The sequence below is a fragment of the Leiobunum rupestre genome, chromosome 8, assembly GCF_980474605.1.
Source record: "Leiobunum rupestre chromosome 8, qqLeiRupe1.1.hap1, whole genome shotgun sequence".
Lineage (NCBI taxonomy): Eukaryota > Metazoa > Arthropoda > Arachnida > Opiliones > Sclerosomatidae > Leiobunum > Leiobunum rupestre.
In genome coordinates this window covers 22,763,852-22,780,431 of record NC_143391.1, presented here as the reverse complement: position 1 = coordinate 22,780,431, position 16,580 = coordinate 22,763,852, and the positions used below count along the sequence as shown (strand labels likewise).

Here is a 16,580-nt window from a genome sequence, read left to right as displayed (position 1 = left end):
AAAACGCCGTGATGGTGAGCGTCGACGCAAAAAAAAATTTACACTCCGTTTGAAAAGTCTTCGACAGCTGAAATTTTTGCCCTCTTTTTAATTCGGCTAGAAAACTATAATAGATAGCTCGTTGAAACCAATTGCAACTTTTATTTATTTTCCAATATTTTTCGTTATTTATCGGTTTCGTCCGCCAAAAATTAATAGTTTGGCGGGAACCGTCAAAACTCCTTTTTGACACTTTTTTAAATATTGGTTCTACGGCACTGACTCGCCCGTTTTTGAATTCACAGTGGTCGGTTCATATTTAGAAAGTGGAAAGATTATCCCTCTACAACCAACGGTTGAGAAGTTATCGCGTTTCCAAACTTTCGTCGAAACTAGGAAACACCTAAAATGCATCAAGCGATTATAAATAACGCAACTTCGACGAAAATTTGGAAACGCGATAACTTCTCAACCGTTGGTTGTAGAGGGATAATCTTTCCACTTTCTAAATATGAACCGACCACTGTGAATTCAAAAACGGGCGAGTCAGTGCCGTAGAACCAATATTTAAAGAGTTGTCAAAAATGAGTTTTGACGGTTCCCGCCAAACTATTAATTTGTGGCGGACGAAACCGATAAATAACGAAAGATATTGGAAAATAAATAAAAGTTGCAATTGGTTTTAACGAGCTATCTATTATAGTTTTCTAGCAGAATTAAAAAGAGGGTAAAAATTTCAGCTGTCGAAGACTTTTCAAACAGAGTGTACTAGGTTTACTAATAAATTTCCACTAACGCGTATAACGACGGGTCACTCAACTAGGGCAATAACGCCACAGCAGCGAGCGTCGTCTTAAAAAATGTATTGGACCTAACGGAGATTTTAGAAGTTACGCCCACTGTCGCGGCGTTTTTGTCCTGGTGAAAAAAAAATTTTTGCGTCCACCCTCGCTGTCGAGTCATTTTGACCCTAGTTAAAACCATCCTTAATAACTTTTCTTCGTCATATCGTTTTTGCTTTAACACGGAGTTTACTGTAAAAAGCGCATCTTCGTCGCTCCATTTAACACACTTGGAAAATAAATCGCTAATAACGAAACGGCGCCTGGATTCTCTTCCGCCCGCCAGTAAAAAATGAATTCGTACATAGCCTTAGGATACATCCACTCGTGAAAAAAAGTAATCGAAGAGTGAGAGTTATAGCAGGGCGAAATAGTTAGGGAGCCATGCCGTGATTCACGTAACATAGCGCCGCTTATATCGTTCTACCTGACGAAACAGCCAGAGAGAGAAAGGTGAGAGAGGATACGACCCGATGGTGGCTCCGCGGGGAGGAGCGGGTGACCCCGCTGACCATATGGCACGCGCGCTATGGAGACACGCACAGATTTGGGCGAGATGACGCGTTACGGCTGACGGATGTGGGAAAGTTGATTAGCCAACGCGGCCGGAATCCACCGCGGCGAGGCGGCGAGGACGAGACCGTGGCCGGCGTGTTAACAATCGAGAGCCCGACACAATGAACTCCTTCATTCTAGAAATATTAAACGGAATAAGAGCATCTGCTAATTGTCAAATGGTCTACTGCGAGAGGGTGGAACCGAGGGCCATCCCAGGAATTATAAGCCATATAGTCCTCCGCTATAAAATCGAATCAGTGTGTTTTACAACTAGCCGGGTATGGAAATCGAGTTATTTTCATTTAAACCAGGTGCTTTACGATGGGAAATGCCGAATGTTTTGCTCGATCTGCTTTTTAACACACCCATATATTTATTTAAACTTGACGCGAAAATGATCGTTCAAATTGTTTAATGGGAATCTTTCATTTGTTATAGTGGGGCAATCTCGTTTCGAATAAATGAGGGAGTGTATTTACAGTTTATTACGGAAGAACCAAAAATTAGACCATATAATTTAAAGGAGTAAAACGCGTATAAGACAAAACTTACGACGTTAGTGCTCAGCATTCGATTAATTTTTATCCATGAATAAAATAAGCTCGGCGATATTTAAATAATATTTATATAGATAACCAATAGTTGAATAAAAATGGTAAAATGTTTAAATAATCGAAAGTGAATAAGCCTATTATTTAAATAAAACAAACAATTATTTAAATAAATACCACTTTTATTCAAATAAATGCTTGGTTGCGTAAAAAAAACATAATTAAATAAGTTAAAATGATATTCTTTTTACCAACGTTTTTTAAAGAAATCGGAAAATTTGTGGATAATGAATAAAAAATTCCGAGCACTAACAAAACTTATTGTATATGGTTATTTAATGCTGACGTATAAAGACATTTGAGTGTGTTTATAAACAATAGGTGCGTGCTATAAAGTAGTGATCTTGTTTTACTGTAGCTATTAAGTCACTGTCCACGAGAGTGTACGGTGTACTAGAGTAACCAATGGAATTTTGGATTTTTAATTCGAGTTGTGAATTTTTCGGAAAAATGAAATGCAGAAAATTTTCCGCAAATAGGAAAAATAAAAAATTTAAACATATATTACTTCTTAAGGATTTTTATTCGAGACTAGTCTAGAGGTTTACTTTTATTTTTGGATTTTAAGTTAATTTAAAGGGGGACAGGCAGAAGAAAACCTATGCCTTTGCTTTAAATGATAGTTTTCACCCAGCTCTGTCTTCTGGCATATTAGCAAAATTTTATATTTTCTACTTTTGTAATAGAACGCGGCTAATTATGGAAAATAAATAAATGAATAAAGCGACTTCCTTCGAATGAGGAGGGAAGCGTATAAATCACATCCTTCAAACGAGGCGGAAAGGTGCCTTATGCCAGACGCGTGCCTTGTTGCACCTTCCGCGGCTTCCTTTTCCATATCTCTCCCTCTATTTCTACGCAGGTAATAAGCTCGCGGCCAATCGCAGCTGACGCGTTTTGCCGTACCAGTCTACCAGAGCGTCTTCGTGTTTCGCCAAGCAAAGCGGCGTGTATACCACCACAATCGTACTTCTACGGGCCCTCACGCAAACTCAACTCCCTCAGCGGCCTTCGCGCTAGCTTCCAGGGTGTTCGAGTCGAAAAACAAAACGAGTTCCCGTTTCCACTCGAGCAAACGCGACGATTTCTTCCGCCGAAAATCAGAGCCGGAAAGCAGAAACACGCTTCTCTCGTAAAGATTGACTTCCGGATCATCCCCACGCGCGCGTTCCACTTAAAGAGTAGCCGGAAGTAGCGAAAAACTCTTCATTTTAGCGACGATTCCCCTCCATCCGCCGCGTGTCCATTCAAACGTGGGCCACCCTCGTATCCTTTCTCGTTTCAACGTTTCTATACGAGGCTGCTAGTTCGGTACGTTTCATCATAGTGCCCGGAATTGTTTATTCATTATCCAAAAATTTTCCGATTTCTTTAAAAAAGTTGGTAAAAAGAATATCATTTTAACTTATTTAATTATGTTTTTTACGCAATCAAGCATTTTACAATTTTATTCAACTATTGGTTATTTAAATAAATATTATTTAAATATCGCCGAGCTTATTTTATTCATGGATAAAAATTAATCGAATGCCGAGCACTATTTCATCAGCAACTTTGAGCCCAATATCATCTTCGCCTTCGAGTGGTTTTATGAAAATTGTAATAACCCTTTACTAAAAAAAAATATGTAAAAGTACTCATTTGCAACGCGTTAAAACCGAAAGAATGATGGCTTAAGTCATAGGTTTATAATTATCTTTCATACAGGGGCGTAGGAACCGGGAGGGGCAGGGGGGGCAATGCACCTCCCTAGAATTTTGCTGGGAGGGGCAACTAATGTTATTGCCCCCTCCAACCTTTGGTCAGTTGAAATCTTCAAAAGGCTCAAATTATCATTTTAAAAGCATATACAGTTTATAGAACCTCAACTGTGTTTAAATTTCAGTCTTTTCCCGCCAATTTACATAGTAGTAACAAGTACACATGCATTCGGAGAAGCTACACTCCATTAAAAATTAAAAACCATTCTCCAGACCCCTTTTCGTTTATCTTTGCCCCCTCCAACTTCTAGAACGTTCCTACGCCCCTGCTTTCATATAAGTGTGTCGGTACTCTTTCTTCCACGTGTTAAATATTTCTAGAATGACCACAAGTTTGTGGTGGACTTCAGAATAAGTATTATGCCTAATACCATATGTAACATAATTACTCATAAGTATGCCACTGTACCTTTATTCCCCAGAAAAGCTCAACATGAATTTCAACTATTTTTCCAATAAACCTGCTTCTTAGCCTTCTTTTATTTGACAATGCAAATTTATTTTAGAACGTGAGTCTCCGAAAATTTCATTAATTTGCAAATTCATTGCATTAACAGCACTGGACACTATATTGTATCTCATTTTAACTACTAAGCCTTGGTTGTTCAAACAGGTTTTTTTTCTAAAATAATGGCCGTCGATTTATCAGACGTAGAGCTAATTGTGCGATGGCATAATCGGCATTTGAGATTAGATGACGTCCAATATTACATCAAATATGACGTCAAATATTACGTAGAGTACGGATGACGCAATATCTGTGAAACAAACCGTTAAGGAAGAAATAGAGCTAGTGGCATACTTATGAGTAATTATGTTACATATGCTAATACCATAAGTAACATAATATCATTAGGATGAAAATCAGTACATATCACTTATGATATATATATATATATATACTAGCTGGGAAGCCCGTCCTTCGGCCGGGCCCCAGCTAGAACTAAAATCGCGTGGAGACTGAGTCATGGCATAAACAAAACTATATCCCCCCCCCCCAGCGCAGCAGCTAAATTGACTGAGGCAGAAAAATATTGGTTGTATAGGTGTATGTAGGTTGCAGGATTCACGGCACAATTCCAGGGGCAAAAATACATGATTTAATTAATTAACTTAATTGCAAATCGATGAAAATAGCGCGACTCGCTGCCTTTGCGCCATAAGAATAGCTGTGAGAAATTTGGCGCCAATAACCGCTAGCTTATATTAGGTTGCAGGATTCACGGCACCTTTCCAGGGGCAAAAATACATAGATTTCAACTCGCTTTTTCATACTATTTAATTAATTTACTTAAACCAAATTGGAAATCGATGAAAATAGTGCGACTCGCTGCCTTTGAGCCATAAGAATAGCTGTGAGAAATTTGGAGGTCCTAGGTTGAACGACTCTGGCGCCTATAGAGAAACAGACGCAAGACAGACAGAAGACACCGAACTGATTTTCAGAATAATATATATTGCAAAATCAAGGTTTAGTTTGGCACAGAACCCTCTGGTGTCTAAATATACGCGAGGTGAATTATATTACAACCAAGGACGATAATATAATACTCACTTCGGTTGGAAATCCAAGTCTAAACTGGGCGAGAGAGTCAGTGTAAACAAAAAGATGGGTAAAAAAGTCGAATTAAAACAATAGGAAGTGTCAAACTTATTTTATTATATTTCTTTGCTAATACGTAGTGAACGCGTGTACGGGGCGTTTAAAGCCCAGCGCGTGATATTTTGTTTAATTTGTTTACAAGTTGAGTCTTTTTCTAGCTAAAGGCGACTATAATTTTGAGTATGACCCCAGTTTTACTTCACTCAACTATTAGTAATTACTTCGCCTAGTTGACATACTTATGGAACGTTGTAATAGACTTATGGGAAAGTAGGCGATATCTAAAAAACTATATATTGGTTAAGACTTGGACAACTCTACGGGGTAACATCTGCCCATATCTCTCTCTCTTTAATCCGTCTGGTAGTGATATGCCATTCGTTTAATGGGTTTTAGCAGCCCTACGAAGGCAAGATCGCCTACATTCGAAGCCTTTTTACAAAGAGCGGGGACCGTCCCGCGCCATTATTGTCACTGGGAAGAGAAAGGAGAGAGAGGCGGCGGATTCGCTTTTTTATCCGGGTTGGATGGCTTCCGATAAAAGAATGGGAGTATTAGGAGGATGGATGGGGAATGGCGAGATGGAGAGGCTCCGACGGATAACGAGGCGGGAGAATCGTTTGAACTCGAGCTCTCGTGGGCGGAAGATAGTCCCTCCTCCGACACAATCGACGGCTAAAGGACCATCCTAGCATAAGACCGCCACCGAGTTGTTTGCCAGCCATTTCCCTGGCTAACATCCACTAAAGAATGGGGTTACGGCTCACCCGAGAACGAAATTAGGCCTTATAGTCTATTCAGTCTGCCTTAATAACGTTTAGAAACGCTCGCGGCCGCCGCTGCCTTTTGGGACTTTCTTTGAAGTGGACAAGCCGAAATATTGGCCTTGTGAAGTTGGGAACCACTATTACCAGCTTCTGAACCTTAATCACAATTTAAGAGGGTCTGTGTAGGAGTGTAAGGTTTAGTTTTTACTAGGGCAGAAACGCCACTACGGCGAGAATTAATGACCTTTAGCTTCTTTAGCGCTTATTTTTACTCGAGACATTCAAATCCTCAAATCTTGAAAAAATTCGAAATTTTAAAACTCGTATTTTCGCGCATTTTTCGTCATTCGAATATTCCGAATCCTAACCTAATTTAGAAAGGTTTTTTAACTTTTGTTATTAAAGAAAAATTCGAACTCAAATAATTTGTATTTTCTTCATAAATATAAGTATATTTTGGAAAACTTAATTCTTAAATTTATTTTTTTCATTAAACCTATTTTTACTTCAATTAAAAACTTTTAATTTTAAATATATATATCTTTTTCCCATATTCTTTTATTTATTAAAAATTAAGATATTTTTGTGTGAAAACCAGCCTTAGACCTAATTATGATATTTTTTGCGTCGACTTTCGCCATTGTAGCGTTTAAGCCTTAGGGAAAACCGGCCTTTAGGCCTAATGAAGATTTTGTTTGGCTTCTACTCTGATACTATCGCCATTGTAGCGTTTAAGCCGTAGTTAAAACTAGCCTTTAGGCCTAATTAAGATATTTATTGCGCCGACTCTCGACATTGTAGCGTTTAAGCCTTAGTGAAAACCAGCCTTTATGTTAACGGTAATAGTTAGTGCAAGGAGCTGTTGGGTAGCGTGGCATGAAGGGCTTGCCACCACCCTCCTACGCATTGTAACCCGGCCACCTGTTTAAAGGCATATAAGTCGCTAGATGACTTCGGTATTTGCCTAGCTGATTATTATTATTATTATTATGAAGATATTTGCGTCTACTCTCTCTATCGTGGTGAAAACTAGACCTAATTATGTCTATGTGAAACTGCCGTCAAAAATAGGGGCTTAGAAATATTTAAAACGCATTCTCATTGGAAGGGTGGCGAAGAGACGCGTGCAGAAGGCATTGACAGTAACTCGATCCTCGTACTTTTATTAGGGACGTTGTAGAGTCCGATAATAATGTTATCACCGGCGACCGTTCGGCCTGATTTTGTGAAGTTTACCGCCTGCTAAAATCCCCCGATCAAAGCGGGCGCCTTACCGGCTTACTACTTTTTGTCAGGGGCGCGAAAATGTAGATTGAGCACCCCGATGAAATGCAAACCGACCAGGGTCCAGAGAGAGAGACACCCCTGAACCAACGGGATCCTATTCCGATATGGCTCCCCGAGTAAAAGGCAACCCCTCCGGCTGTACCCAGATGCGACCGGCAAAAAACCTTTTAATGATAACATTCGAAGCGATCATTGAGAGATGCCGATTGCAGATACGAGAGGACCTAAATTTCAAATACTAATGTCCTTCCCATGCTCATTGTATTGTCCCAGCGAAGTTGACTACGTTTTTTAAAAGGGTCCTACAAGGTGTCAATGAGGGAACGGTAAATGTCGCCAAGAATCATGTAAGTAGCGGAGAATATGCAGCCCGCAACTGTAGTCTCTGTTTGCATGATTCCAAGAAGATATTCTCCGCCTATGCCTAAACGGAGAGAGAGCCCGCGATCGTACAGGAGTACGCTAACCCTCTTTACTGACCAAAAGGCAAGGCGGAAAGATGGCGTGGTCAAAGAATATAAAGCTTTATATTCTTTGGCGTGGTTTTTCAACAGTGATGCCAGATCGAGGGATATTTCCCACATCTAGGGAAATTTGGGCATCAAAAATTCGAAAGTACTAAAAATTCACAAGATCTGACAAAATTGATTAAACTTGAAAAAATTCATAAATCTCCCTTTCTTATTTTCTTTAAGCTTTTGTTAAAGAACTAAAATTAAAAAATTCAAACAATATTAGAAATGAATTGTGGATATATAGTTCAATATTAAGAAAAGAGACGGCGCTTAATTTATAATCATAGGGACCTACAGGTATAATTATTTTGAAAACAATGAAAACCACTTTATCCCATGGCTATTTAATATGTAATTTGATTATGTAAATATGAATGTCTCTCGGGTTTTGGAAAATTAGGGAATTTTTGGTCCGAAATAAGAAATTTTAATGCCGTGAAAGGGAAATTTCATATTCGCGATCTGGCATACCGGTTTTTCACTCTGGATTGTCTGGAATGACGAGTAGGGCGGAACTACTTCTTTAACTACGTGAAATATTTTATTATCTGTTGAAACTAGAAATATTTTATTTTCAAATTAAAAGTTAACTATAAACTATGGCATTATTAAAAGCTCACAACTGTTACATTTAGGAGTGAAAGTTTTATATACATAGAAAGATATTGTCAAATGGGTCAATTGAAAAACAATTTTTACAATTTAATAAATATTTATATACGGAGTTTCGTCACAGGCGGCCACGCTTGACTAATTTACAAGCTGGTCAATCGCTAGCAACAAAACTGTAGAAATGACGCAAATATTGTTTCGTGGACTTTCAAAAATATCTCTTTAAAATAAACATATATAGCTTAGGCTTTTATGGTTTTTTTAAAACAATTTTGGACCTAATCGGCGTTGCCGGTTGTGAGGAGCAAAAGCGCTTTTTGAAGATTGTCAATCGCCGTAGGGATATCTTCGTATTGAAGAGCACTGCCAGCAAATTTGCAATATTTTTGAGCTTTCATAAATTCTTCGGTACCCAAACGAACTCCATCTACGGCGAGAAAATATTTAATTTTATGGGTATCAAATATTTCCGAGACATTATTAGATAAACCATCGAGTGAATGACATATTTAGAAGTTACGTGCAGCGTTGCCAGGTCCTTAAAATAAAATTATCGTACCATGGAAAAAAATTATCGTACGGCTGAAAATTTGAAGTAAATTTGAATTTCATGGAAATATTAACTTGGTCGAATTATGGTTATGAGAAATACAAAGTTTTGAGTAATCTATTCAAAAAATCTCGGTTAAAACAAACTAAAATTAAAAAGTTGCTATTTAAACCGCTTTTCTGTCAAGTTTAAAAATTATCATACATTATCGTACACTCCGGCTGAATTATCGTAAGGCCTAAAAATTATCGGCATATACTATAGTTATCGTACGTCTGGCAACGCTGGTTACGTTATTTTAGTACAAAAAAAGGGTATCGAATAGTGCAAAAGTACAATCGCTATCGCCATCTATGTTAATTTCGGATAACTAGCAAAACAACCTTAAATTCCTAAAAACTTTGGAAATTTTCTAAGTGTTTTTAGCATTGAATTGGGAATAGTACCGCTAGAATGAGAAAGGCGCGTTCCGGAGCCGTGGTTTCGCAAAACGAATTCTGAAATTTCGAGTCGGCGCATTCAGCCGTCAACTCTATCATTATACGGGTGGCGCCATCTATCACTTTCAAAGTACACTAGTACTATTAATTCAATTGTAAGGGATATAGTTCCCGCCGCTAACAGCGGATGGCGCTACCAACAAATGATAGAGTTCTCAATTTCGCAAAAATTGTTACTATTCCCAATTCAATGGTTATAACCAAGAATGTATTGAAGTTACTAAGAATATTGGACTACAGGATTCTGATTCCCATCCTCGCAGCCTTTGTAGCTTAAATTCGTCTGCTTTCCCATTCAAGTTTGCTATATGGTATAACCTTGAATGCACCTTAAATGCAGACGAACTTTCTCCACAAAAGCTGTGAGGATGGTACCAGGGGTTAATGCTATGCTCAAATATTCTTAGTAACTTCAATACATTCTTGTTATAACTTATAAGCTGATTACACCCTATATGTAGGTTGATTCAAAAATACTATTGATTCATTGCTACTATTTAGCAGGTGACAGTTTCTAGAATCTTGGGAGCTTTAATGATGGGTCAATTCTGAAAGTCAGTGGCTGAAAATTAACAACCCCTAAATCATAACATCAGCTGATCTGTCATATCTCTTCCACTCTCCAGAGCTAACAGCAAGCTAAATTAACAGGTTATATTATGACACGTGAATTTTAACCCAACAGTAGTTAGGTAATAACTAATTTTCAGTAACTGACATTCAAAATCAACCTTTTAATAGTTCAGTAATTAATATGGGAATGAGAGAATTGAGCCAGTTTGTGTTTGCAACAAGTTAGTTCCTATGACACCGTGAGATTGGTGTATTGAATAAGCCTAATTCGTATAAATTTGAGAAATGGATTAACATTAAGAGTGTAGAAGAACAGAATACGTACTTGCGGCAGTTGCAGTGTAGTTAATTTGTGACGAGCTCGGGGATGCTTGGTTAGAACCAATTGGAGTGGAAGGCGGTGCATGCATTCCTGGAGTTGGAATACCTAAAGAGCTAGGAACTGACTCAACTCCATTGCCAGGTGGTGTATATGGTACGTTGCTTTGATAAGTTTGTGGCAATGAAGGAAAATAGGCTCCAGCATTGTTACTACTTTGAAAAATACCAAGCCCACTTTCTCCAGGATCAGGAAATCCCACTGTATTCTCGCCAAACTCATTCATTTGACTGCCATCTTCATTAAGGGGTCCGGGTTGAGGAGTTTCACCATTTTTCAAACAATTGTGTATGTACGTGGCTTTCCACTTGGCATATTTCCTATGATGCAAAACCTATAATATTCAAAAAGTATTAAATATATTAAACTTTACTCAATTAAATAAACTTACTTCATCTGTTAAATCTCCAAATGTTTGCAAAACATCAAATATGATTCCAGCCGTAAAAAAGGACTTCACAACATTCCTGGGAATATTAATTTTTTCTTATTTGCTGATAATTTGGTTTTTGAGATAAAAGGAATTTTTACTTGTTGAAATTTCCATTTCTGTCTTCCGCATCAGCCCAAAGAAATAACTTTAAAGCATAAGTCTCAATGTGCGCTTGTGCAACTACTTCGTTACTTATAGCATCATTGTCCTTATTGGTTTTCTTTACCTAAAAATGTACAGAAATCAGATAATCTATGTATACAAATGATGACCATGATCAAGAGGAAGAAACTTACAGTTTCTAACCAGTCCATGACTCCCGTTAAAAACTGTACGCTTTCCTTAGCTTTCTTGTCAATCTTTAAAGCAGACTGAAGGGCGTACAATCGACCTTAAAAAGTGTAATGATATTTTATTACGCCCAAATAGTAAGGAAATATGATTATAGCAGACGACAAATTCTAAGCCTTGGTACCAGAAAATGACATTCGGCATTTAGAATGAACCAAGAAGGGAAAAAATATTTAATGAATAAAATTATTAAGAAAAACAAACTTACACCAATACGCTACAACAGGATCCCGAGTATCATGTTCTAAAGCAATTTTCATGTACGGTTGAACAGCTTTCAAAATCGGAGGAGTAATAGGAATACCTGCCATTTCGAATTTAAGCCTATGTGCCCTATGGCAGCGTTGCCAGGTACCAAAACTGTAATTATCAGACTTGTAAATAGCGGCAGTCCATGAGTCAAAAACCCCTTAGAAAAATCAAGGGACTCCTAAAAAATATCTTTAGAAAGGGGTAAGGAGTCCACGGGACTCCTTCCAATTATATCGTCAATTGTGTAAATAAGGGGAAAATTCTGAGAACACAAAAAAAATCGAATTGTATACTGGATGTTCGCACGGCCACGGAGTGGACTCGTTGAAAAAACAGATCGGAGGAGGGGTCCGGGTCCAGCGGACTCTCTTAAAAATATCCACTATCTACAAGTCTGGTAATTATGTGGTTTCTTTTTGCCTGTTCTCGGATTTTTTTTTGAAAGGCCCACGATATGGTGTCGGCGAGAGCCTTAGACACCAACACAACAAATATACCTAACAAACAATAGCGGCATCAACGTTAAAAGCGCTGAAGGGTACGCAAAAATCCTGACTGCAGGCGGAAGTATCCCGGGCGGGAGCTACCTTCAGGAAGAGCGGAGAACGACCATAGAGAGGTCGGGGTCTTTCCAAGGAAGGGGGTAAGCCAATCCCCCGAAAAGCGTTCCGAAACTCCAGGCGGGAAGCCGCTGAACCGGGGCAGAATAAAGCAAAATGAGCCAAATGCGGACAATGGGAGGTGGAGCGTACACCGAAACGACACAATACCGCGGGAACCGGGAAACGATCAACACGAACCAATGACAGTAGGCGTTCCTGGGGCCTGCCCAGATGACAGCCCCGGACCAACAAACGGGCAGGAAAGTCCTGCAAGGAGAAGAGGAAACGGCCCGTTGGAGCATCAGCCCAAGTGCTCCGCCGCATCCGGATAAGTGCAGACGAGCACCGGCGACGAATAGTAATAGTATCTGGAGGCAGGACATACAAAGGAGCCACTGCATCAGTGGAGGTTGCTTTAGCAAGGGCATCCACCTGCTCATTGGGACCAATACCCACATGGTAAGGCGTTCACAAGAGACGATAGGTGACAGTAGTGTGGGAGAGGAATTTCCCAAACAGGGTTTGGACCAACGAGTCCGCAGACGAGTTGTCCGCTAAAGTATATAGGGCGGAGAGAGAATCGTAACATAAGATCGCAGTGTAAATAGCATGGTCAAGAAGCCAAGACATCGCCTCATAAAGGGCACACAACTCGATCCGAGAAATAGCCAAACGAGAAGGGCACCGAAAACTCCGGCTTACACCCAGACTAGGAATTACAAAAGCAAACCCTCCGGAAGCAGAGGACGGGACAAGGGAGCCATCGGTAAAGACAAGACACCACTCTGAGGGAAGGGATAACAGTAAAAAGCCGATGCCAAAGAGTGGGCAGTGTAGTCCGATTTGGGCCCAGGCAACCATCGAACATCCAGAACAAAAGGAGACGGTGTGTCCACCGGCCACGAGGGGCGAAGTGGTTGCGAAACTACGCTATCAAAAAGGTTGTTCAGATCCCACCTCTGCACCAGATGAGTGACAGACTGCAACCACTGTCACTGACAGTACCCCGGAGCAAGATATAAGGTAGGTCTTGCCCACGAAACCAGCCCTGAGCCAAGTGATAAGGTGGGGCTCGAAGACAATAAAAAGCGTACTGCAAACACTGAGAGGCCCTACGAAGGGACAACGGGGAAGCATACGCTTCGATTTCCATAAACGAGACTGCCGTCGACCAAGGGACTCCCAAGATCAGATGCAACGCCACATTTTGAATCAAATCCAAGCGCCGGAGGAAGGAAGGCACCGCAGTGCAGTTAACAACCGCTGCATAGTCAAGGAGGCTGCGAATCAGAGCGGAATGGTGGCCTGGTCCGGGCCCCAAAGGGTACCCACAATAGCCCGAAGGAGAGACAGACGCCGTAGACAGTGGACGCGCAAGTCTTCAATATAGGGATGCCACGTGAAACGACTATAAAAAGTTACGCCAAATTAGCGGCACTGGGTCCTGAAAGGGAAGACAGTACCAGAAACTCTCAGGGGACCCGCCTCGGAGATATCACGCTTCTTCGAGAAGCACATACAGACACATTTGTCAGGCGACAGAGAAAATCCTAAGGCGTGTAAGTATGAGACAGCGTTCTGCAGAGCTTCCTGCATATGCCGACGCAACAGCGTCAAAGAAAAGCCAGACAGGAATAAAACTATATCGTCAGCATAAATGGCAATACTTGTACCATCCGGGAGTGCCGTTGGGAGGTCATCAAGAGGAAAACTAAAAAGAAGAGGGCTAAGAACCGCCCCCTGAGGCACCCCTCGGGTGACGTCATAGGCGGGGGACAGGGAACCTCCCACACGGACACGAGACGACCGATCAGTCAAATATGAAACAAAGAAACGAAGGTAATGCTCTGAGAGACCTAACATCGAAAGTTTAAGCAAAAGATGAGAATGCCGAACACTACCAAACGCGTCCCGAATTTCTAAAAAGACTGCCAGGCAAGCACCCTTAAGGGAGACGGAGTGGCGAGCTGTGTGAAAAAGATTCATTAAATTATCCGTTCCCCGACGACCACGTCTGAAGCCAGACCGAAACTGGGTACGCTTATTAGTAGTCTCTAAATACCAGTCCAGCCGAGCCTTAATGAGGTGTTCGAAAAGTTTGCAAAGCACGGAGAGCAAGGTAATCGGACGATAGGATGACGGCAGGCAAGGGTCCTTTCCTGGTTTAATGAACGCCAGCAACACCCCCGATTTCCAACGAGAGGGCATGTAGGCCGTACTCCAGCATAAGTTATAAAGAGAGAGCAGGGCGTCTGGCGCTTGCGAAGGGAGATTCCGCAACAGCAACGTCATAATCATACCCGGGGCAGTATTCTTCAGTCGAAGAAGGGCAGCAGAAAACTCAGAGTGGCTAAATGACCGTTTGGGGGGTGGCCCAGTCCGCGACCACCAACGGCGGGCGAGGATCATCTGCCGAAGCGGTCTGAGCATAATGAGTAGCTAAAGTGGCCGCAGCCGAAGCTGCTGAACTAACCCGGACACCATCCTGGGCAAGCGGCGGAGTAGAGGACTGAGGACCGGAGGCACCCTTAAACGAACGAACCCTACGCCAAAGGACTGGAAGAGGGGAGGTACTGGTCATGGTAGAACAAAACGAACGCCAGGAGCGCCGCCGAGCCTAACGGACAAGACACTTGGCCTGGGCCGTTAATCGGCGAGCTAAAATGAGGTCAGCATCCCTAAGAGAACGGAGGGCACGACGACGAGCGGCAGCAGCCAAGCGAAGAGCGTACTTACATGCCGTCGACCACCAGGGAGGAGGGTGAGGACAACCAGACGGAGGAGTACCCCCGCAACGAGGAACAGCTTGTTCCGCTTCCAGGACAAGCGAGGGGCGAGATCACTGCTGAAAAACGTGAGATCGATAGCAGAGTCGCTTTGGCCATGGTGGCAAAGACGGGTAAAAGACCCATCATTGAGGAGCACCATAGTATCCTGGGCCATATACCAATCAATCAAAATATTACCCGCCAAATCGTCCTGAGAATCGCCCCAAAAAGAGTTATGGGCGTTGAAATCCCCAAAAATACAGTAAGTGCCAGTCAAAAGAGGAGTCAGTGCCTTATAATCTGCAGCCGGGGCTGCCCCATGGGGATTGTAAATATTAACGAAGGTGCACCAGACCAGCCAAAAGACAGATGGACCCTAACCGCTATCACCTCCAAAGACTGAAGGGAGGGGCATGCCAAGCGATACTGATAGAAAAGATTATTAACCAGTAGCGCCACACCACCATGGCTTCGCTGCGGGCGATCCTGACGGTAAACTTGATACACACCTAGGCTCAAATTCGACCGAGATGCGCTGTGAAGGCAAGTCTCTTGGAGGCATACCACGGTAGGCAATTCCTCGAGGATAAGGTTAGCCAGCGCCCCGTAATGCGAACCAATACCTACCACGTTCCATTGCAACAAAGAAAGGGAAGACCATGCCATAGTTAAGCATAAAGACCGGTCGCCGACTTACCCAGGGAGGAACCGATCGGAAACAGAACCGCATTGAGTTCATTCCATAGAAGCGTACCCCATGGAGAGGGGCGCAAGTGCTTACCAGCACAAGCATCAATGTGCGAGGAATGCCACGAGCGAACACCCGACGACGCGTTCGCCATGAGGACGTCAACCAAAAATGAAATGAGAGTCGACAGAAAAGCCGGAGGAATAGAGGCTGCTCCTGAAGGAGCCCCTGAAGATACCGAAGAGACTGAAGAAGACACGCGAGTAATTTCGGCAGAACTGGAGGATTGAATCGTCAATATTACTTGTTGGACAGGAGGAATCTCGTCAACCTCTATAGTCTCGTCAGAAAGCCCTGTTGAAAGAAGCCGGGAGCGATGTGGGAAAATAGTAGATTTCTTCTTCGGCGGGGACGATAGTGACGGCGATTTGCGAAACTTGCTCTTCCCCATGGCGCGATAAACCCACCCCCTTCGGGGCAAAGGAAAAAGAGAAGTCAAAAAACAAATAAAAATAGACAGGAACACAGATAGAACAAAAATAAATTAATAGAACGTAGTCAACGTACGAAATTTTATCTTCTCGCACCGGCCGCAACTCGGTGCAAAGGTCTAGCGAATCACAAGCTGTACTATAAGGGAACAAGGGAGAAAAACACGCAACGAATTGAACACTAGCACAGTCAAATTGCGAATCCCTGTTCTCGGACTAAAAGTGTACTCTTTTGTAAAGGAGTAAATCGGATTTGGTCTTCTGCAGCCATTTTGGAAAAACATTTTTACTCCGACTTAAACTATTCGCCACTACAGAATCGGAGTAAAATGACTCTTCCTGCCCTATTCAGAAATCCCGGAACAAGCGACCAGAAACCACCTAACATAATATCGAAGCTCAAAAATTATAAAATTTTCTAGAAAATTATAGTACGGCCAACTTTGATTACTCGCTATA

The 16,580-nt window shown here is 41.7% G+C and overlaps 1 protein-coding gene across 1 annotated transcript; it reads right to left on the bottom strand.

Moving 5' to 3' along the window:
* Nucleotides 1-8,466: 8,466 nt before the first annotated feature.
* On the bottom strand, nucleotides 8,467-11,680 carry Vta1 (vesicle trafficking 1). The gene is made up of 6 exons (XM_090155795.1): nucleotides 11,529-11,680; nucleotides 11,266-11,360; nucleotides 11,068-11,195; nucleotides 10,928-11,003; nucleotides 10,483-10,870; nucleotides 8,467-8,961 (listed from the first exon to the last, which is right to left on the bottom strand). The coding sequence occupies exons 1-6, from the start codon at nucleotides 11,629-11,631 to the stop codon at nucleotides 8,813-8,815; spliced, it is 939 nt and encodes a 312-aa protein (XP_090011921.1). The 5' UTR covers nucleotides 11,632-11,680; the 3' UTR covers nucleotides 8,467-8,812.
* Between the last annotated feature and the right edge of the window lie 4,900 nt (nucleotides 11,681-16,580).

Excerpts from the sequence above, each read along its gene's own strand:
- Vta1 (XM_090155795.1), bottom strand. The coding sequence starts at position 11,631 with ATGGCAGGTATTCCTATTACTCCTCCGATTTTGAAAGCTGTTCAACCG. Across the intron at positions 11,196-11,265 it reads TCATGGACTGGTTAGAAACT|GTAAAGAAAACCAATAAGGA; the intron begins GTAAGTTTCTTC and ends GTACATTTTTAG. Across the intron at positions 11,004-11,067 it reads AGAAATGGAAATTTCAACAA|GAATGTTGTGAAGTCCTTTT; the intron begins GTAAAAATTCCT and ends TAATATTCCCAG.